The 20,819-nt window shown below is 30.8% G+C and overlaps 3 protein-coding genes across 3 annotated transcripts in view; 1 reads left to right on the top strand and 2 right to left on the bottom strand.

Moving 5' to 3' along the window:
• Positions 1-1,276: 1,276 nt before the first annotated feature.
• The window catches only part of LOC135956964 (serine protease 53-like), a 28,056-nt gene continuing 8,513 nt past the window's right edge, over positions 1,277-20,819 (bottom strand). Inside the window, exons 8-10 of the mRNA XM_065507599.1 lie at positions 6,341-6,560; positions 1,780-2,077; positions 1,277-1,708 (exon numbers count right to left, since the gene is read on the bottom strand). Coding sequence (XP_065363671.1) covers positions 1,301-1,708; positions 1,780-2,077; positions 6,341-6,560 — 926 coding nt within the window. The 3' untranslated portion in view covers positions 1,277-1,300. The remainder of the gene's footprint in view (positions 1,709-1,779; positions 2,078-6,340; positions 6,561-20,819) is intronic.
• On the top strand, positions 9,951-11,084 carry LOC135956602 (trypsin-1-like). The gene is made up of 3 exons (XM_065507139.1): positions 9,951-10,219; positions 10,274-10,556; positions 10,627-11,084. Exons 1-3 carry the CDS (start codon positions 9,966-9,968, stop codon positions 11,077-11,079), a joined length of 990 nt encoding a protein of 329 aa, XP_065363211.1. The 5' UTR covers positions 9,951-9,965; the 3' UTR covers positions 11,080-11,084.
• LOC135956604 (trypsin eta-like) lies at positions 13,542-20,367 on the bottom strand. The gene is made up of 4 exons (XM_065507140.1): positions 20,161-20,367; positions 14,337-14,523; positions 14,016-14,277; positions 13,542-13,945 (listed from the first exon to the last, which is right to left on the bottom strand). Exons 1-4 carry the CDS (start codon positions 20,234-20,236, stop codon positions 13,565-13,567), a joined length of 906 nt encoding a protein of 301 aa, XP_065363212.1. The 5' UTR covers positions 20,237-20,367; the 3' UTR covers positions 13,542-13,564.

Below are 20,819 nucleotides of genomic sequence, written 5' to 3'. Positions count from 1 at the left end.
AAAATTTTATTTTTTTTTCCAGTTGTTTTTTCGAAATTGTTTTTTTAAATTTTTTTTTTCTTTAAATTTTAAAAAAAAATTTTGTTAGTTTTTAAATTTTTTTTTATTAATATTTAGTGAAAAAAAAAAATTCGAGTTAAAAAATATTTTTTCCAATTTTGACCCATTGTAGGTCCAACTTACTATCGTCTTATATACGTCGTTGCACAGGTATTTGAAATATCTATCATTAGATATCCATATTGTCTATATTAATGATTTAGTAATCCAGATATGGGTCAAAAATCGAGGTTGTCCTGGTTTTTTCCTTACCGAGCCGGAAGATTTTCGGAGATATTGATGTATCATTCGTGTATGTAAGTTATTTGGGGTCTTCGGAAAGTTGATTTCAACACACAGACGGACAGACGGACATGGCTATATCGACTCCGCTATCTATAACGATTCAGAATATATATACTTTGTGGGGTCGCAAATGAAAAATGAAGAAATTACAAACGGAATGACAAACTTATATATACCCTTGCCACTCATGGTGAAGGGTATAAAAAGAAGAAAATAAAAATGTAAAATAAATTTTACTTTTCAAAACGTTTGCAGGATTCATCCAAAAGCAGGGAAAATTGGGTACCATACGAATTGAAGCCGATAGACCTTGAAATTCGATTTTGCATGTCTGAAATGTCAAGCATCTTTTCGGACACGCGATCTCAGCCATAAAATAATTTTGGCTGAGCGTACGAGAAGCGAAGAGATCGTATGTGAAGTCCGGCCAACCACACGGATCGACACCAAAGTCATACATAGGCGCTAAGATAATGTTCTGTATTTGATGGGAGTAAAACGATCACATCTATTATAAGCTGCTGGCCAGACCATCATATGGAACCTGTTCCGAATGCAACTGATTCGTTTGAAGTGAAGCCGTAATATTCCATCATGACAATGCTCGGCCACATTATGCAATCAATACCTATTAAAAACTATTTAAAATGAAGTGGTGGGAAGTTTTTCCTCAACCGCCTTATAGTCCAGACCTTGCACCGTCCGATAACTATATTTTGAGATTGATTCAGAACGATCTCTGAAATATATTCATTATAAATTCCATTATAAATTAATTCAACAATGAAAGAATTATATTCAAATGGAAATGGTTTTATGGAATGAATTTCTGGCATTTTTTAAATTCTGTATTAAGATTTTAATGAATTAAGCTCAAATTTATTCGAAACTATGATTTTAATTTTTAGAATTAAATTTACCTTTAACTATATACAATTTAAACAGATTTATTTACTTATTTCAATTGACTATAAACAAAATTAAATACCAACATTAAACTAACTAAAAATACCGAACAACTCATACTAGTAACACCATTGCCACCGGGAGCGAATTTTGGCAAAGTGGCATTGTAGTAAGCTGTTTCATTTAATATCCAATTCTTATGATAAGACACCTCAGTATAAACACCAGGATTTTTAGGTTTAGCACAACCCGAACCCCATGAGATAATACCAGCTTGACGGCCCAGACAAACTAAAGGTCCTCCCGAATCACCTTGACAGGCATCACGTTCACCCTCCAAATAGCCAGCACATATCATGCCCTGATGAATTGAGGAGCCATATTCGGTTTTTCTACGACAATCATTGAAATCTATAATGGGCAAATCGACAGTCCTTAGGAAATCTGGAGGATAACCCTGAAATAAAAAAAAAATTAACAAAGATTAATAATAATACAATTCATAAGTCTATATGTAAGATTACTTACATCTTCGGTATTACCCCAACCAGTGGCCTGACATATGGTACCATTCGCCAAAGCTGCATCATTGAGAATTATTGGCCTAATGGTGGGATGTCTAGCTGGCACTGTGCCATTTAATATTATTAGGACTATATCATCATCAAATGTATTTAAATTGAATATAGAGACACGTTTCACCACTTTTATTATATCAAATACCAGCGTATTGTTGTTATACTCAAATCGATCGAGATTTCCCATGACCACGATGAAATCTTCGTCGGGTAAAAAGGTGCCATTGGGTTCGGCAAGAGTGTTGTAGCTATAAAAAATATAAATAAACAAATTAATATACATATTTTACATATACAGAGCCAAGATTTATGGGAATTAATTCTTAATTCGAATTTACAAAATCAACTCAAATTAAGGCTCTTATTTTATAAAACGAAACGACAAACGTTAACAAAATTTTGTATGAAAAATATTCAAGTTTCAAACCCTTTTCCCAGTATTCTTCATACAAATTGCTTACGCTTCCAAACGTTTCATTTTACAATTTGAAGGCCTAAGGGCCTCATTTTGTAAAACAAAGCTTTCAGAAACGTAAGCAATTTGTATGAAGAATACTGGGAAAAGGTTTTGAAACTTGAATATTTTCCATACAAAATTTGTTTAACGTTTGTCGTTTCGTTTTATAAAATGAGGCCCTAAATATATTATCTTAACCATTCCATGAAAGCATTCAGCACGAATTAATTCGTTGTACTTCATTTCTTAGTACTTCAAATTATTCATTACTTATTCATTACTTTGAAAATTAATTCCTTATTGAATCATTTAAGTTTTCTCTAATTCGAATCCATTACAAAATAGCTTAATACAACTTATTAAATGATTCAAATTTTCTTCAGTTGAAATACAAATAGCACAGATTATTAAAAATATGAAATGACAGTTCTCAAAAAAGTCATATCTAACTGTATGGTTATTTTGACGTCTTGTACAACCACTTTTCAATGGTTGTGGTTTGCAGAGCGAAAGAAAAAATACAAATTTCAATAGACAACGAGTCTATTACAAACCACAACCATTTTGACATTTTCTTTTGTTAGTTGCCATATTTTTGAAACCAACTGTTTCAAATCTGTGACAAATATTGGGTGTATTACTTAACAATGTGGGATTTACAATGGATGACGTATCTTTTGAACACGGTTTTTGTTTTTAATAACTTATATGTCATTTTGAAGGGTCCATATCTGTCATCACATGGTGCCCGTATTTGAAGCGAGTATTTGCAGAAAAACGCTCAGAATATGCAACACTCGTCACATACATATTTCAATACCTGTTAAAAACTATTTATAATAAAGTGATTGGGAAGTTTCGCCTAAGGCGGGTTATAGTTCAGATAAATAGCAGAACGCTCTCTTTGGGATATACTTCACTTTGCAACCGAGTATCCGATATTGGCGTGATTCGTTCTTGGTCTCAAAAGATGAGCAACTCTTTTGGCTCGGAATCCATATGTTTCCAGAAAGTTGATAAAAGGAAAACAATGCACAATATCGGTATAGCCATGTCCGTCTGTCGGTCTGTATGTTGAAAACAACTTTCCGTAGCCCCTAAATAACTTAGTGGTTCATACATCAATATGTCGGCTCGGTTGCAACTTGTATCGGCCCACAAATGGCTGAGATATAAGGAAAACCCGAGAAAACCTCGATTTTTGGCGTAACCACCTTTTTAGCACAAATTTGTTTGACGTGTTTACTCTTACAATTGTTTTGTAAGATCAAACAGCATCAAATAAAATAAAACTAAATTTTTTGTTTCGAATCATCCTAAGTAAAATAACTGTTTGGAATAAATAAAAGTATTCAAATATATTTTATTTAGTGGTTACGTCTTTTTCTACAAATATTTGTCAGGTGTGACCCTACCTTAAGTCATTAATATAGACAATATAGATATCTAACGATAGATATTTTAAAGTCCATTGCAACGATGTATATAAACCTATAGTACGTTGGACCTACAATGGGTCAAAATCGGTAAAAATATTTTTTAACCCGATTTTTTTTTCATCAAAAAAAATTTTTTTCTCATAAATTATTTTTCCAAAAAAAGTTTAAAAATTTTAAAATTAAAAAAAAACTTTAAGTATAATTTGGCGAAGGGTATCTAAATTCGGCACAGCCGAATATAGCTCTCTTACTTGTTTTTAAGTAAATTGTTCAATTCATTTTATAAATGCTTAAGGTATTAATAGACGGCAATACTGAGTATTAACACTTTTCAAATTTAAAATATTATGGAAATTATTCGGTATTTCAAAAAATCGTTTCGAAAAAACCTTTATCGTGTAAACGATAGTATTACAAATATTTTATTTCTTTGTTGATTGATATTTTTCTGCAAACTTTATTTTTATTTTATATTTTTTTGACATTTTTGTTTGCCTTCTTGTTTATTTCATATATATCGGGTATGTACCCGATACATATGAAAATAAAAAGTTTTTGAATTGTTTTAAACAATTTTGTATTTGTATTAGATTTTTGAAAATCTAATACAAATTTTGTTTAGACGATGAAATTGTATTATGATACTAGAGTTTTTGACAAATATTAATACTCAGTATTGTCGTCTATAAATACCTTTAATAACATAAACAAAAGAATGAAGAACAAATATTTTAATTCAATTTGGATTAGATTTCAATGTTGAATGAATTTTGTTATGAATTACAGTACGAGACACAAATGTGTAAATAAATTTGGAAATAACTATAATTTGAATTTTTATGCTCAACATTTACCAATCTGACAATATTTTTTACACAATATGAAGATCATGATTAGTGAAGTATAGCAATACAAAAAAATTAATTTCAAGTAATGGCATTTAAATACCAGAAACTGAATTACACAATTTTGTCGCATTTTCTTTAAAGTTAAATAAACTTGTTATTATTATTTAGAAAAAGAAAAATTTTAATCAATTTCATTAATGACAGTTAGTTAAAACATGTTACTAGTTAACAATTTACAATTCTTTAAGGAATATTGAATATGAAGAAGATTATCACCGAAGTTGCAAATTCTGTTACCGAGCAGCTGAAAAATGGTATCTCCCATCGAAAAATATCCACCAAATTCAATATTTCTTTTAATCTGTTGAGAACATAGCGAATATATGTGGTTTGGCTTTTCCAGCACCAATTTGTGGACGGAATTCAATTCTATTGTTAAAAGATGGTCTCACTGTATAACGTCTAGTTGCATCAGGAGAAGAAAATAGTCCCCGTGAGGTACAACCAAAACTATCATCATGCTACCAAATTAAGATTTCAAAACGTGCATCTCTTAGAGAAATCAAAAGATGTGGTTTTTATGCAATAAAGATTGTTAAAAAACCTCGTTTAACTGAAAGACACAAGTCTCTTCGACTAACATTTGTAAATTTTTTTAAGAAATGGACCTTTGATGATTGGGAAAAAGTTATCTGTACAGATGAATCGAAAATTAACCATTTTAGAACTGATGGACCAAAATATGACTACCAAAAACGAAATGCGCCATTAAAAGACCGTGATTTTATGACGACTATGAAATATGGTGGTGGAATATTGCCATTTTGTGGTTGTTTTTCTGCGAAAGGTGTAGGAAAACTCCATAAAATTGGTAGTAATATGAATTCAGAAATGTATATAGACATTATCAAGACAACAGAGGTGGATAGTCTGAATGATTGGCGTGGACAAATTGAAAACACTGTGATACTACAAGATAACGACAACAAACATAAGTCTAAAAAGACGCTTAATTTTTTAAAAACCGCCAAAATTACATTGCTAGATTGACTCCCACAATCTCAGAATTTAAATCCGATTGAGAATTTGGTGCGAATTCTAAAATGTCGCGTTTATAATTATCAAAATGCATTTAGAACACAACTCAGCTCTAGGAGCGCTCCCATGATATCTAGGGATCTATAATGCAAGAAGAGTGTCGCAAACTGGTGGAGATTATGCCCTCCAGAATTCAGGCTGCCATTGACGCGAAAGCAGGTTATTCGAAGTACTAAAAAAGTTACTTTAGTAATCTGCGCCAAAAGTGTGTAAATGGGTTGCAGTTATTTTTTTTAGATTACTGGAGTATAATTAAGGAAATATTTTATTTATTTAGTCCTAAAATATCCTTAATAAATATTGTTTAAAAAAACACAAAACGTTTCTTTATAAACATTGCACTTTTAAAATGGTGTCACAAAGTGTAAATATATGACCATCATTTACACATTTTTGTCTTACACTGATATTTGAATTCCATTACGAAAGTATAAATACAATAATGAATGAATTATATTCAAATAAAATTCTATGTATGAAGCTAAAAATTGTTATTATTGGAATAGATTTATGACATTTTTGAATTCTAAATTAAGACTTTAGTGAATTAATATCAAAAATGAATCAATTAATTCGAAACTCTGATACAGAGGGAAGATATAATAAAATTGTTTACAAATTTGTCATTGTCACTCTATATATAGCAGTGACATACTCCCCCATACTTACTCTACAAAACAATGAGCTGCACTTAAAACCACATTATCGGAAATCAAAGCACCACCGCATATATGACCAGTGCCAAAGAAATAGCCATCATTTAAACGTCTTCTTATAGACACCTGATGTCTAGTCGCATTCAAACTTGCCTCAGTGCCATTTATAATTCTGGGATCTTCAGGCTTGACAGATTTTAAAAAATCTATAGGTATTTTTGAAGTGCCAGCCACTGAAATTATTTCAAATATTTATTATAATTAAACAAATTTTGTAAAATTATTATTTAATACTCACATATACCATCTATTTGCCATAGCACCACAATACTAAAACATAAAATTAACGCTATATTTTGTTTAAACATTTTTCCAAAAACGTTGTCTCCTTCAACCGTTTAAACACCACGTTGTGTTAGCAGCTAGTTGCTCGGTTAAAGGTTTGTCAACCAATAAACATTAATAGAAAAGAAATATATTAATCGTCAGCTATTTAATCAACTGCTATAAATAAGTACATATTTAATATAAGTACCTTCCTTATATTAATAAGTATTTTTTATTTATTATTTATTATTAAAATTAAGTATATTTTGCCCACCTATCTTTTTTAGCTTTTGCCCAATCAATGTTAAATGATATGATATGATATAATATTGTAGTTGTAATATTTACTATTGTAGTAGGAGAGTCTAATATTTTCAAATTTTAACATCCATAAAATAATCTAATCTGAAGAGCCAGCACTCGTATATGTTTTAGTTGTTGCTGCAAAAACTCCTTGTCTTGTTTTATTTTATTTATGGTTGCTTTGTAACCGTGCTCTAGACTTGTTATTATTCGGTCTAATTGGAATTACCAATATTGGTTTTTACGCTGTTTTTTTTTTTGTTTCTTTTTCGTTTTATATCAATATTGCCAAAAACGAATATTTGAAGTGATTTTATTGATAACAATTTTATTGAAAATCCCATACTCTAAAGAAAATTACGTTTTACTGGGAATTAATTGGGTTTTAATTTATTGTTTTATGGTATTAAAGAAAGTACATGTGTTTCGAGTAAAAATATACGAGGACTAAATAGTAATTGAAGTTTTATTTTCATTAAACATTTAAATTTAAAATACTATACAACTTATCAAGAAAATGTTTTATTCTCTCTAAAAACCAGGTCAACTAAAGTTCAACAATCACAGAAATTATTGGATGTATGACTTAAAAATGAGAGATTTTTTCAAATGTTTCAAATAAAACATTTGTACAATATAAATTTATTTAAAGTATTGGCCATTGTTAGCTATGACCTTTTCCCATCTTTCTGGCAACATATGGATTACGAGCCAAAAGAACTACTCGTCTTTTGAGGCCAAGAACGAATCAAGCCCATTTCGGATACTCTGTTCTGAAGAGAAGCGTATCCCAGAGAGAGCGTTCTGCATCGATCGAAACAAATAGTAGTCGGACGGGGCAAGATCTGGACTATAAGGCGGGTGAGGCGAAACTTCCCAAGCACTTCATTATAAATAGTTTTTAACAGGTCTTGCAACATGTGGTCGAGTGTTGTCGCTACAGGTTCCCTCGATAGTCTTGTCAGATTTCAGCAGCTCATAATATATAGGACCCCATCAAATACTAATTCTCTGTATTTCATAGCGCCATGTATTTTGGATTTGGTGTCTATTCGGCTGGTTGTGTGGGCTTCACATACGATCTCTTACGCTTCGGGTTATCGTAATGGATACATTTTTCATTGCAAGTAATGAGTCGGTGAAAACATTAGTTTCTTTTATAGCGTTCAAGCAGCATTTCAGGCATACAAAAACTTCTTTCAAGGCCTCTCAGCTTCAATTCGTATGGTACCCAATTTCCCTGCTTTTGGATAAATACTACGGCTTGCAAACGTTGCTGCTAGAGTAGCTCCCAATGATTTTGCAAGATTTTGTTGAGTTTGTCAACAATCTTCATGGAATAATGCCTCCAATTCTTGATCTTCAAACTTTTTTGGCTGGTATGGGCTATCTTTGTCTTCCGTGACAAAATCCCCACTTCTAAACCGAACATACTATCTCTCGCACGTTGAAACCGATGAAACACATTCACCATATACTTTGAAGAGCAATTGGTGTGCTTCAGTGGCACATTTTTTAAAATTAAAGCAAAACTTCCCACATATGACGCTTTGTTGGCACAAAATTCGAAATTATCAAAGAAAAAATTGTTGTTTACACAATAATGTTGAATATTTAAATAAGAATAAATGACAGATATGTACCCTTCACCATCACGGAAGGTGCCGAACGTTCTGGACGCCCAGTTGTGGCCTCTACACCCTAAACAATTGAAAAACATAAGGTTTGCCAATCGAAGATTGAAAGTACAAGAGATTGTGGAAGACATAGGAATCTCACATGGCTCAGTGGTTTCAATTTTCAATGATCACTATGAGAGAAAGCTTTCCGCAAGATGGCTGCCGCGTACCACGAATTGTTCCCTTATCCGCCCTATTCTCGGTATTTAGACTATTTCTTTTTTCCAAACCTGATTTAATTCCAACGATGAAATCATCTCACAAACAATATCTATTTTGATGACTTCAACAAATTCTATTTTTTGGAAGGGACACTAAAATTGTAGAAACATTCGACAAGGTATATAGAGATCACCGTTTTGGAGCAGAGGATCGAAAGCTCCTCTAACTTTTTTGGCTTGTAGACATAAACCATAATGTTACCCCGTAAAATGAAATCCATACCATTAAATCGCCTGAGGAATAACGTTCTCGGGATTACACGATTACCAAACTTCCCCTTCAAGAGATCTGGCTAGAACCATATATAACAATTGCACCGAATTATGTCCAAAAATAGTGTTTTTACGAAAACGAGTGACATTGATCGTAATATGGCCAATCTCAGCTCTTGGATTCTCCTGAAACAGTTCAATGACGAATATTTTGCTTATTAATGAGCGGCTAGAGAGGATCTAAGCGGTGTAAATTTCCTACTCCTAGTTACAAGCCGATTTAGATCACTAATCACAAGGAACCAATCACGGGACTAGTTATGTATCAGTTCTGTTGCCTCTAATATAACTATAGGAAGATTTAAATCTACCGTCTTTTTATGTTTAGCAAAAATGCAGCATTGCACGAGAGAACCACGCTTTTTCATTGTTGAACAAAGTATAAAAAATAATGAAAGTTTGACGGTCGCAGTTTCTATCAATATCATCCTTAGCGATGAAGTACATTTTCACCTGATGGCTTTGTTAATCTTTAAATAACCCTGATTCCCTCAAGGTTTTATAAATATCGGCTAAGATCTCTTAAATGAAATTTCCAACAAGGTTATTGTGCAAAAAAACGTGCAACCTCTTCAAATTATTTTGTTAATATTTTAATTAAAAAAAAAATTCAAAAGAATTACTAAATTCGTCATCATTATCTTATCAATAAAATAAATTTTCATTAATATTTAAGTATTGTGAACAAAATGTAAATAAATACTTAAAAGAAAAATAGCCCATTGTCTTGATATGAACCATAAATAAAATGCATCTAAAGATGGCAATAAATCAGTTAAAACTCGTAAGCCTAAGATTGACAATCATTTACATCAAATTCAAGAATTTTGAAATTATGATGTGCAGGAAGTGCATTATTAGCACGAACCTAATATGCTGGTTAAGTTTGCTGTTGCAAGGACTTGAAATTCAAGGCAACTTAGAGTCACGCATTATAAATGGTCAAGAAGTGAAATGGAATAGTACGCGCTATCAGGTTTCCATACGTTTGGAAGATATTGATCGTTATTTTTTTGGTGTTGGCCATTTGTGTGGCGGCAGTATTATTTCACGTAATGCAATTCTAACATCAGCTCATTGTATATGGAAGTGAGTTTTTGTTTTAAGTTCTTTATGGTTTTTATTATAAATTTATATGTGTAGTGCCAACAGTAATAGCTTTTACCCGGCCAGTAAATTTTCCGTGGTAATGGGAAATTTGGATCGCAGTTTAAACGATGGAAACTCGCTTAAATTGGGCGTTAGTAAAATAATAACTGGAACACATTTCAATTATGGCACCTTTCAAGATGATGTTGCTGTTATGTTTCTAAATCAATCCATACCGACAAATTTTACCCGAGCGGAAGTGATTGAAATAAATGAGAATATGAATTTAACAAATACTAAAACCTGCATTGTAACCGGCTGGGGTTTAACCGAAAAAGTAAGTTTAAATTTCAAATTCATTCAATTTAAATTAGTTTCTTTAAAAACTATTTTATGTATTTCCCTAGAATACCTACACCAGAAAACTTATGTTTGTTGAAGTGCCCATTGTAAATAGAGCAAACTGTTCTCTAAACTATGGACCCGAGACCATATTGGATGGCATGTTGTGTGCCGGTTATATGAAGGGTGAATTTGATGCCTGCTCTGGTGATTCGGGTGGTCCTTTGGTTTGTGACAACAAACTTGTGGGCATCGTATCATTTGGTTTGGGTTGTGCTATACCCGGTTATCCTGGTGTATATACTAATGCCGCTTATTATTATGATTGGATTTATAAACAGGCTGGTTTAACTACAAAAAGTAATGAATTATCTATCGATTCTATCGATTCTTTCGATTACTTAATTATTAATACCACTTCCACCGTTGATAGTTCAACGGCTAAAATTCTTTACAGCAATTTTATAATTATTTGCTTAGTTTGTGTAAATTTAATTAAATATAAATGTTTACTGTAATAGAATGTATAAAATAAATGAAGTTACATGTAGCTTAAATTGTATAGGTCTGGAAATATGCAGCCCTGACAAGAAATACCGTTGTAGCCCTCGTAATTTGAACATACATACAAACAATGTGTCCCATTTACCCATTATCGTTTTGCTATATCTGAAATGAATCATAATTTTAATATTTTTTTTTTTAACCATCAAGATTTTTCCATTACTATTTAATGACGACCATTTAATACATTTTAAATTGTTCCGAACTTCGGGCAATAATATTAATAATAATAATTCTGTGACTTGTTCACATTGATTCAGGACTTCAAAAAACCCCAAAGAATGAAGCCAGGAACTGTTAAATCGTAGAATTAAAATTAAAACGAGCCATTGGGTGAATTAAAACCTGGAAAATTGGTAGATGTAAATTTGTCCGTGCTCCGCAATGTCACACCTTTTCCACTCATCTAAAGAATCATTTTTTTACAAATTGAACATTCCTGTTTTCTGCTTTGAAAATATCGAATTTTGTACCAACGAATCTTCATGTGCGGGAAATTTAGCTATAGTTCTTTAATTTGAAAAAAAAAGTGCCGCTGAAGCACACCGATTGCTCACCAAAGCTTATGGTGAATGTGTTCCATCGGTTTCAACTTGCGAGAGATGGTATGTTCGATTCAGAAGTAGTGATTTTGACACGAAAGACAAAGATCGCCCAGACCAGCCAAAAAAGTTTGAAGACCAAGAATTGAAGGCATTATTCCATGAAGATTGTTGTCAAACTCAACAAGAGCTTGCAAAATCATTGGGAGCTACTCTAGCAGCAATTTCAAAACGTTTGCAAGCCGTAGTATTTATTCATAAGCAGGAAAATTTGGTACCATACGAATTGAAGCTGAGAGACCTTGAAAGATGATTTTCTATGCCTGAAATGCTGCTTGAACGCTATAAAAGAAAATCATTTTTGCACCGAAATATTACATGCGATGAAAAATTGATCCATTACGATAACCCGAAGCGTAAGAGATCGTATGTGAAGTCCGGGCAACCAGCAGAATCTAAACCAAAGCCTAATATCCATGCCGCTATGGTAATTCTCTGTATTTGGTGGGAGCAAAAGGGTCCTATTATCTATTATGAGCTGTAGAAATCTGACCAGACCATCACAGGGAAGCTGTACCGAATGCAACTAATTCGTTTGAAGCGAGCTTTGGCCAAAATAACGCTCAGAATATGCGGCCAGACATGAAACCGTAATATTCCATTATGGCAACGCTCGGCCACATTATCCAATATCTTATAAAAACTATTTAGAATAAAGTGGTTGAGAAGTTTTGCCCCACCCACCTTATAGTCCAGACCTTGCCAAGTCCGAATACTATTTGTTTCGATCTATGCAGAACGCTCTCTCTGGGATACGCTTCACTTTGGAATAGAGTATCCGATATTGGCTCGTTCTTGGATTCAAAATATGATACGTTCTTTTGTCTCGAAATCCATATGTAGCTTTCTTTATATTTTACCATAAATAGCATAAATTTCTAGAAAATTTACCATGTAAATAGCACATTCGATTAAGGAATTCTATAATTTCCTAAAGAAATGCCTTGAATATTACGTTTTTACCTTTTAAAAACAGTGGTTTATTTCCTTTAATTATACCGGATACTTTTGATTGCAAATAAAAGCAGTTTAGTAATTTAAAAATTGTAACAACTCTTTATTTATTCAAATTTACACTACAACAATTTAAATAGTCATAACGTGTTTTTATACAAATAATTCACAACTTATTTTTTTTTAATTAAGGGAAGGGATTTGCTTGTCTGCAGGTACACTTAGAGTCTCTGACGGGAATCGAACCCGCAACCCTCAGATTAATAGTCCAGCACACTATCGACTGATGTATCGTTAATGTTCTCACGGCCACCTTATATACACTGCATTACCATCCAGATGTTTCCAGCACCATCTATCGATGTTACTTTAAAGTTTTATTTCAAAGCGTTTTCAAACTATTTTGTAAATTTTTGGTCACATACGTTTTCTTAAACATCGGACGGAGGGACATTTTATTCTAAAATTTAGTTTGGTTGAACCGATTTTGCCCACTATTAATATCGAACATTTCTACAGCAGAGAACATATCGGAAAAAAAGCATTAGTAAAGAAAATAATAGCGAATCTTTTCGTATTGATCAGGGCACACTTAGAAAGGTGACTGCATCACTACAACAATACAAAAACAACAGGTACTTTGTTTTTGTTAAAAAGTAGGTGAACTGTCAAAGTTGCCTGTTGTTGTTTTTGCTTTTGGGTTTGTTGTATTTTTTGCCACAACAACCACAAGTGAATTGACAATTTAAACTGAATAAAAAAAATAATCAGCTGTTTCATCGCAGTCACCTTTCTAAGTGTGCCCTGGTATTGATATTCCATATTCTGATTTAAATAATTTACATGATGTTTCATTATCTTACAATAAAAAACTTAATACTTTTTATTTTAATAAATACAACAAACTTACAATTAATAAAATACTACCATAATTCGTTAAAGCTAAACTTCTAGAGCTATTACTATATAAAGTATAATTTAAAGTACTATTAGCTTTTACAATCCAGTCATTAAATGCACTAACATTTGTGTATACCCCAGGTCTATCGGCCAAAGCGCAACCTTCACCCCACGACACTACGCCCGTCAGCAGGCCATTACAAACGAAAGGTCCACCCGAATCACCTTGACAGGCATCAACACCACCTAGAGAAATGTAGCCAGCACAAATCATGGATTGAGGTATAAAACCATAACTATTATAGCACTGCTGGTAGGAAATAATGGGTACACTGGCACCCCAAAGATTCGTCGATAGTTGACCCTTTTGAAATTGAAAAATAATAAACAAATTATATATGCACTGCAATTATACCAAAACAAATTTAACTTACATTTCCCATATCACCCCAGCCACTAATTTTGCACAGACTATTGACCGGAGTTTGTTGGGTATTCAGTTGTATCGCCTTGACTGTGGGCCAATCCCAGGGTATGTAGCCATTAATAAATAGCAAGGCTATATCGTTGGTAAAAATGGTGGCATTGTAACCAAAGTGTTTAATAATTTGTTGGACATTGTATTGCAATTGCTGTTTGTCGGGTATAAGACGATTTGCATTGCCCATTACCACCGTAAAGTCATTGGCTACATAACTGTAAAAAAAAGGAGTTTTAAATAATTTTTTTTTTATTTTTCACATTATTGGACTTACTTTTGTACACAATGGGCTGCTGTTAGAATTAATCGTTGTCCAATTACCGATCCACCACAAATATGTCCTCGTCCAAAACCCCGTGATTTTTCCCTGGTTTTAACTCTGAGCGATATTTGATAATTGGCTTCGTAAATGCTTATCGAAGAGCCACCTACAATTTTACCTTCCTTCGCTGGTTCTGCATCTGAAATTTGTTTTAGGAAATATATTTTCAGAAATACATAATATTTGCATTGTACATACATACTTAAAAATTAAATATAAAATAAAAATTGATTTTGTCATTCCGTTTGTAACATATTGAAATAGTATTCGTAGAACCTAAATGTATACTCTGGGTCCTCATAAGATTCTAAGGGCCTCATTTTATAAAACGAAACGTTTGGAAGCGTAAGCAATTTGTATGAAGAATACTGGGAAAAGGGTTTAAAACTTGAATATTTTCCATACAAAATGTTTTTAACGTTTGTCGTTTCGTTTTATAAAATTACCCCATAAGACGATCTATCCAACTCTCGTCTTTGGGAAACAACTCACCAAATTCCAATACAAACGGAACTATGTAAACGCAAATGGAAGTGGATAGGTCACACACTTCGTAAAGATGATAATGATATTGCTAAGCAGGCAATCGAATGGAATCCCCAGGGAAGCAGGCGTAGAGGTCGACCTGCTCATACATGGAAGCGGCAGATTGATGTGGAATTGACGAGAATTCGTAAAAGCTGGAGGGAAACTAAAGCCATTGCATACGACAGATCCGAATGGAACGAACTAGTTACGGCCCTATGCTCCTTATAGGAACAACAGGAATTAATATATATAAGACGATCTAGCTATGTCCGTCCGTCTGTCTGTAAGTTGAAATACCGATAGGGCCCAAACGAAAGGAGTTAGCTGGCTGAAATTTTGCACAAATAATTTTGTTTTGTGTTGAAAATAGGCAACATCGGTCCACATAAAAATGGACTAAAACTTGTTTTATCTGCGCAGTCGCTTGAGATATTTTTTTAGCTAAATTTTGAATTTTTTGTTTTTAAGACGTCATGAAAAATCTATCCTCAACTTTTGATTTTATTCACAAACGATTAAACAAATATCCCAGTAATTAGCTACATCTTGGAGTGTTCTTCGATGTCTAATACTGCAAGAGTCGGCAATGCAGTGCACAAAAATATATTACAAAACGGCAAGGTTCTATAAATTTTCTGTTTGTTGTTGATTTTGAACCGATACAATTGACTAGTGGAAAATATAAGATATACATATTATATATAAAAGTGTAGGAAATTCTGTCTTCTTTTTAAAAATATATAAAGTTTTTAATAAATAAAAAATTTATAGAAGACTTTTTGCAAAAATATGGGAAAAAATGTTAAAATGGTATTAGGGGATATAATGGGTTTTTTCCTTTGTGTATAAATGGCCACATTTTATAAAACGACAACCGTTAAACAAATTTTGTATATAAAATATTCAAGTTTCAAACCCTTTTCCCAGTATTCTTCATACAAATTGCTTACGTTTCTGAACGCTTCGTTTTACAAAATGAGGACCTTACTTAAGGTAGTTTTATTTTGAAATTTCGGTTATTTAGTTTAATCAATAAACTAAACAGTTTTTGAGTTAGGCGAATATATGTTGTGCAACCTACTCCATTCTCGAAAAAACGGTATATCTCGAAAACGGTTAGTACCACTGCGTACCTGAATTAGGTGAACCCACCCGCTTGATAGAAAAATAAAGTGTCAAATTCGAGCACAGTGTAATTAATATCGTGATAAAATTGGACATAAACAAGTTTTAATAAACCTAAATCTTTCTACAACTTTTATGAGGATCGGTCCATAATTAACCCCTATATCAGAAAAATATTTTATTGTCGAATATTAATGGTTTCGCCACAGCTTAATTAAACACTCTTATTTTTTTAATTCTGATTTGAATAGAGTAATTTCTGGCAACACTAACCTTTGCTGATTTAATAGCACTGATATTTTTTTATAACTTTATTGATTTTATGATTAGACTAGACGATTATTTTATAATATGATGTTTTGATAATAAATGTGAGGCTACACCTAAATAATGTCACCGATAAGTATCTTTAATGTTATAAATCTGCCAGAATATAACACTAATTTTTAATAGTTCAAGTTCAAAATGATGTAACTGTCAATTTGTGCATTTTAACATAATACTTATGTTATCGCTATAATTTATAGTTAATTTTAACGTTAATAATAAATACACTTATGTTATCGATTACACAAACAAGTTTCTAAATAATATACATAAAATGCTTTTAGATATTTATGTAGGTGAATAAGATTAGATTTGATATGATTTTCAAGTACAATGTTAAATAGATAAAAAAAAAATATCTTTCCTTATTAGTTGATAACATCTTTAGAAAGATTTATTATTTTATTGTTGGAAAAATACAAATCATTGCTGGTTAATAATAAAAAAAAAAACAAAATAAATTTTCTCAATATTGAGATTTTTCAAAATTTAAATTTCACCTTTAATGTTGAGTTTTTTTATATGGCACTTTAATATTTTAAAATGATAACTTCTATCATTAGAGAACAGACATAGAGTGGAAACTCTCCTGTCAATGACCTAACTCAGTTGTCAGAAACCTAAGTGGTGAGAATGTGTTAGTAGAAAAAACTATGTGAAAACAAAAACAACACTGGTATGTGTGATTATTTTGAGTAATTATTTTGTCTGTGTTTTTTTCTAGTTTCCGCTCTATGTTTCTCTGTGACTAGTATATCCAATATATTTTTATTTCAAAAATATTTTAAAACAAATTAACCCCATTTTTTATAAATCTATTCAACGAAGTAAATACTTTTATTGTTTACAAATAATTCATAAAATAATTAATATTAGCTTTGAAATTATATGACATTGTATCAATTTATAAATCAGCACTACAAAGATAAGGAATTTTATTTATTTTTAATATATCTACATATGTAGATAATAATTTGACGTCACTAATCATTTATAAACTTGTTGTTTGTAAAATAAAAATAAATTAATTTGTAAAAGTTCATAATTCGCATGCAAGGGAACATAATAAATTTATTGAATTAAATGTTTATTCATTTCACTTTTATTTAAAATTTGATTAACTATAATATTGTTTTTATTATATTTGCTTTAATAAAAATGCAAAGGGTATATCTATGAGAACTGTTAATTTATATAAAAAAACAACTAATATTTCCAGCTTTTTAATAGATATACTCTTTTTCTTAGCAAAAGCACTTTTAAACATATAGCCGAACATGATCGGTTATTTAACAGTTGACAAAAATTGTGAAATAAGATTTACAACAGTGAATGATATAACCCAAAATACTGTTACCGCTTAAACACCGTGACCAAAATAATCGAAATTGGCTACCGATTCGATAATATCACTATAAAATTTGAATTCCAAAATTTATTTAATAAATTATTTTTGGGTCGAATACTGTCAGAAACTGTTTTAGGTACATTCTAGTCATATTCCATTTAAGCTCATATCTACTGACAACAGTTTTTTCAACTTATTTTAAATTTCAAGTAAAATTTTAATTTGCCGCCATTTGCGCAATAATGTGTTGCCAACCAAAACTAAAAACAGTTTGACAGCTGACAGGTGACAGGGCTAGTAAAACTGGAGCATTATACATAACAGAGCTTCGAATTAATTTCATTAATGCTGAATTATCTAAAATATTAATTCAGTATTTGAAAAATGACAGCAATTCATTCCATTAAACATTCCCAACCAAACCATTTTTTTAGATTCATTCAAATACTTTTATTTCAAAAAATTGTTAAATTAACTTAGAATAAGATTCATGAAAGGTTAAACTTTTATTAATTCAAATATCAATATTGGGTGAAAATATTTTTAATTCCTTTTCAATATGAATTGAAAACATTTGACTAAAACCTATTTGTAATATATTTGAATTGAAGAAAAATTTAATCATGATTCAATATGGAATTAATGAAATTCGTTCAACCTTTGAATAGTTTATTTTTTGTTAATCAAATCTAATCCAAATTGAATAAAACTATTTGTTTTCATTCAATTTATTTTTGTTGTTTTCAATCATTTACAAAAACGAATTGAAAAAAGCCTATGTGCTAGATGAATTTGAATTGTAGGAATGATGCAACAAGGAAATATGTAATTCTGTAAAGAATAAATTCTCACTGGAATGATTTAATGGAATGGTTAAGAGAATAGATAAATACGTATAGATTGGAAATTCTCCTGTCAAAAACCTAAGTAGTGAGAATGTATTAGTAAAACAAAATTTAAACAAAAACAATACTCGTTGGTGAGATTATTTTGAGCAATTTTTTTGTTGGAGTTTTTTTTCTAGTTTCCGCTCTATGTATTTTTCTCTATGGTTAAGAGCTCAAATTTAAGGCCTGATTCAGAAAAAAAAATTTTATGAAAAACATTCAAACATTATTAGAAGACACAGTGATTTTCATAAATTGTTTTCCGATCGTATTTCTGAACATAGAGAAATACACACGGAACGGAAACTAAAAGAAAACTCAAATACAACAAATTACTCAAAATAATCACACATACGAGTTTGTTGTTCTTTTCATATAGGGTCTCATTTTGTAAACCGAAACGTTTGGAAGCGTAAGCAATTTGTATGAAGAATACTGGGAAAAGGGTTTGAAACTTGAATATTTTCCATACAAAATTTTGTTAACGTTTGTCGTTTCGTTTTATAAAATGAGGCCCATAGTTTTTTTTACTAACTGAGTTAGGTATAAGACAGCAGAGTTTCCAATGTATGTGCATGTTTCTGAATAAGGCCCTAAATTTTACTTTGCAAACTGAATACATAGAAAAAGATGTGGTTTACTAAAAACACAAAATAGTCATGATCAAAAAATGTTTTCCTTGTCTTGTAAAATAAATTTAAAAGTCTTAAAAAAGTTTCATATTTATAAAATCTGATAAATTGAAAATTTGTTTAAAGCCGGAATAATGAACTTTGGCACACAGTAGCACAGTATGTTGTTGAATTTTTGCAGACGAACAGTTTATTTATTAGTGTTCTAATGTTCAAACAAAAATCAATAGTTTAGAATATATTTCGGGGACAGAGTCTATTTAAAGTTTTTAATTTTATATTTTGAAAAATATATGTATATGTAAATATGTACTTATATTTAAAAACAATTCATAATTATTTATCATTAATTAATGTCTATTTTATGAAGCAACAATAAAATTCTACCCGTAAGTATGAATAATATTAATAACACCTAAATTGCTCATACGTTATCAGTAACAGCAGGCTCATTGAGTTTTTATCAAAAATACTGGTAATTTCTTTTTATACATATTTCTTATTTCTTTGAAAATTAATAGTCTAATTTTATAAAACGAAACGACAATCGTTATAAAACGAAACGACAAACCGTTAAACAAATTTTGGGCCTCATTTTATAAAACCAAACGACAAACGTTAAACAAATTTTGTATGGAAAATATTAAAGTTTTAAACCCTTTTCCCAGTATTCTTCATACAGATTGCTTACATTTCAGATCGCTTCGTTTTACAAAATGAGGTCCTTAATTATTTTGGTTTATATCATTATATGATGATATGTATAATGAATAACATTTTAATAATTATGTTAAAATACATTTCATAATATTGTATTTAATTTGTTAACTTAATACAATATTTAAATTAACGTCTTATCATTCATTCATTGCCCCAATAGGGCTTATATTTTTTAAAGATAATTTTATCTATTTTTTGCTTAAACTCACTTGCAATCGTAACACAGGGAATTATCAAAATAATATACACAATTATCTTGCTAACAATTTTTAACTTGTTTATCATTATTATAATTTGTTTTGTTTTTTTTTATTTTATTTTAGTTTTTTCCTAATACGCGTAATATTTAATTTATCCGTAAATATTGCTTTGCTTTTCACCATTAATCGCCAAATCGAAATTATAACTGTCGTATCAAAAATGTTTGTAATTGTTTTAGGTTCTTTTGAGGCAAAATATATTTTTATACAACCCGCTAGTACCTCCAAAATAACAACAATTATTTAAAAAAAATATATATCAGTAACTATTGACTCAAATACGGCTAAATGACGCTACTTATCGCGATATCTTATCACACAAAAAATAAATGAAACTCATTCAAAACAAAAGAATTCATGAGCACAAATGTGATTATGTTGTTACCGGTTGTGGTTTAGAAGTTCAGTCAGCAATTTTATTTTTCTTCAATAAATTTCCAAAAATTGTCAATGTTTGAGTCATGGGATTTGATTTTCGCCACAATTTTTATAAAAAAGAAAAAAAACAAATTAAATTTAAACATAATACAGAATAAAGCTACATATAAAAAAAAACGTAACTATTTTTTTATTTTCAAAAATATCAATAAAAAAAGAATTATATTAAA

The sequence above is a fragment of the Calliphora vicina genome, chromosome 4 (genome assembly GCF_958450345.1).
Source record: "Calliphora vicina chromosome 4, idCalVici1.1, whole genome shotgun sequence".
Lineage (NCBI taxonomy): Eukaryota > Metazoa > Arthropoda > Insecta > Diptera > Calliphoridae > Calliphora > Calliphora vicina.
Note: the sequence above shows the minus strand (reverse complement) of the source record. Positions and strands in the feature narration are given on the sequence as shown.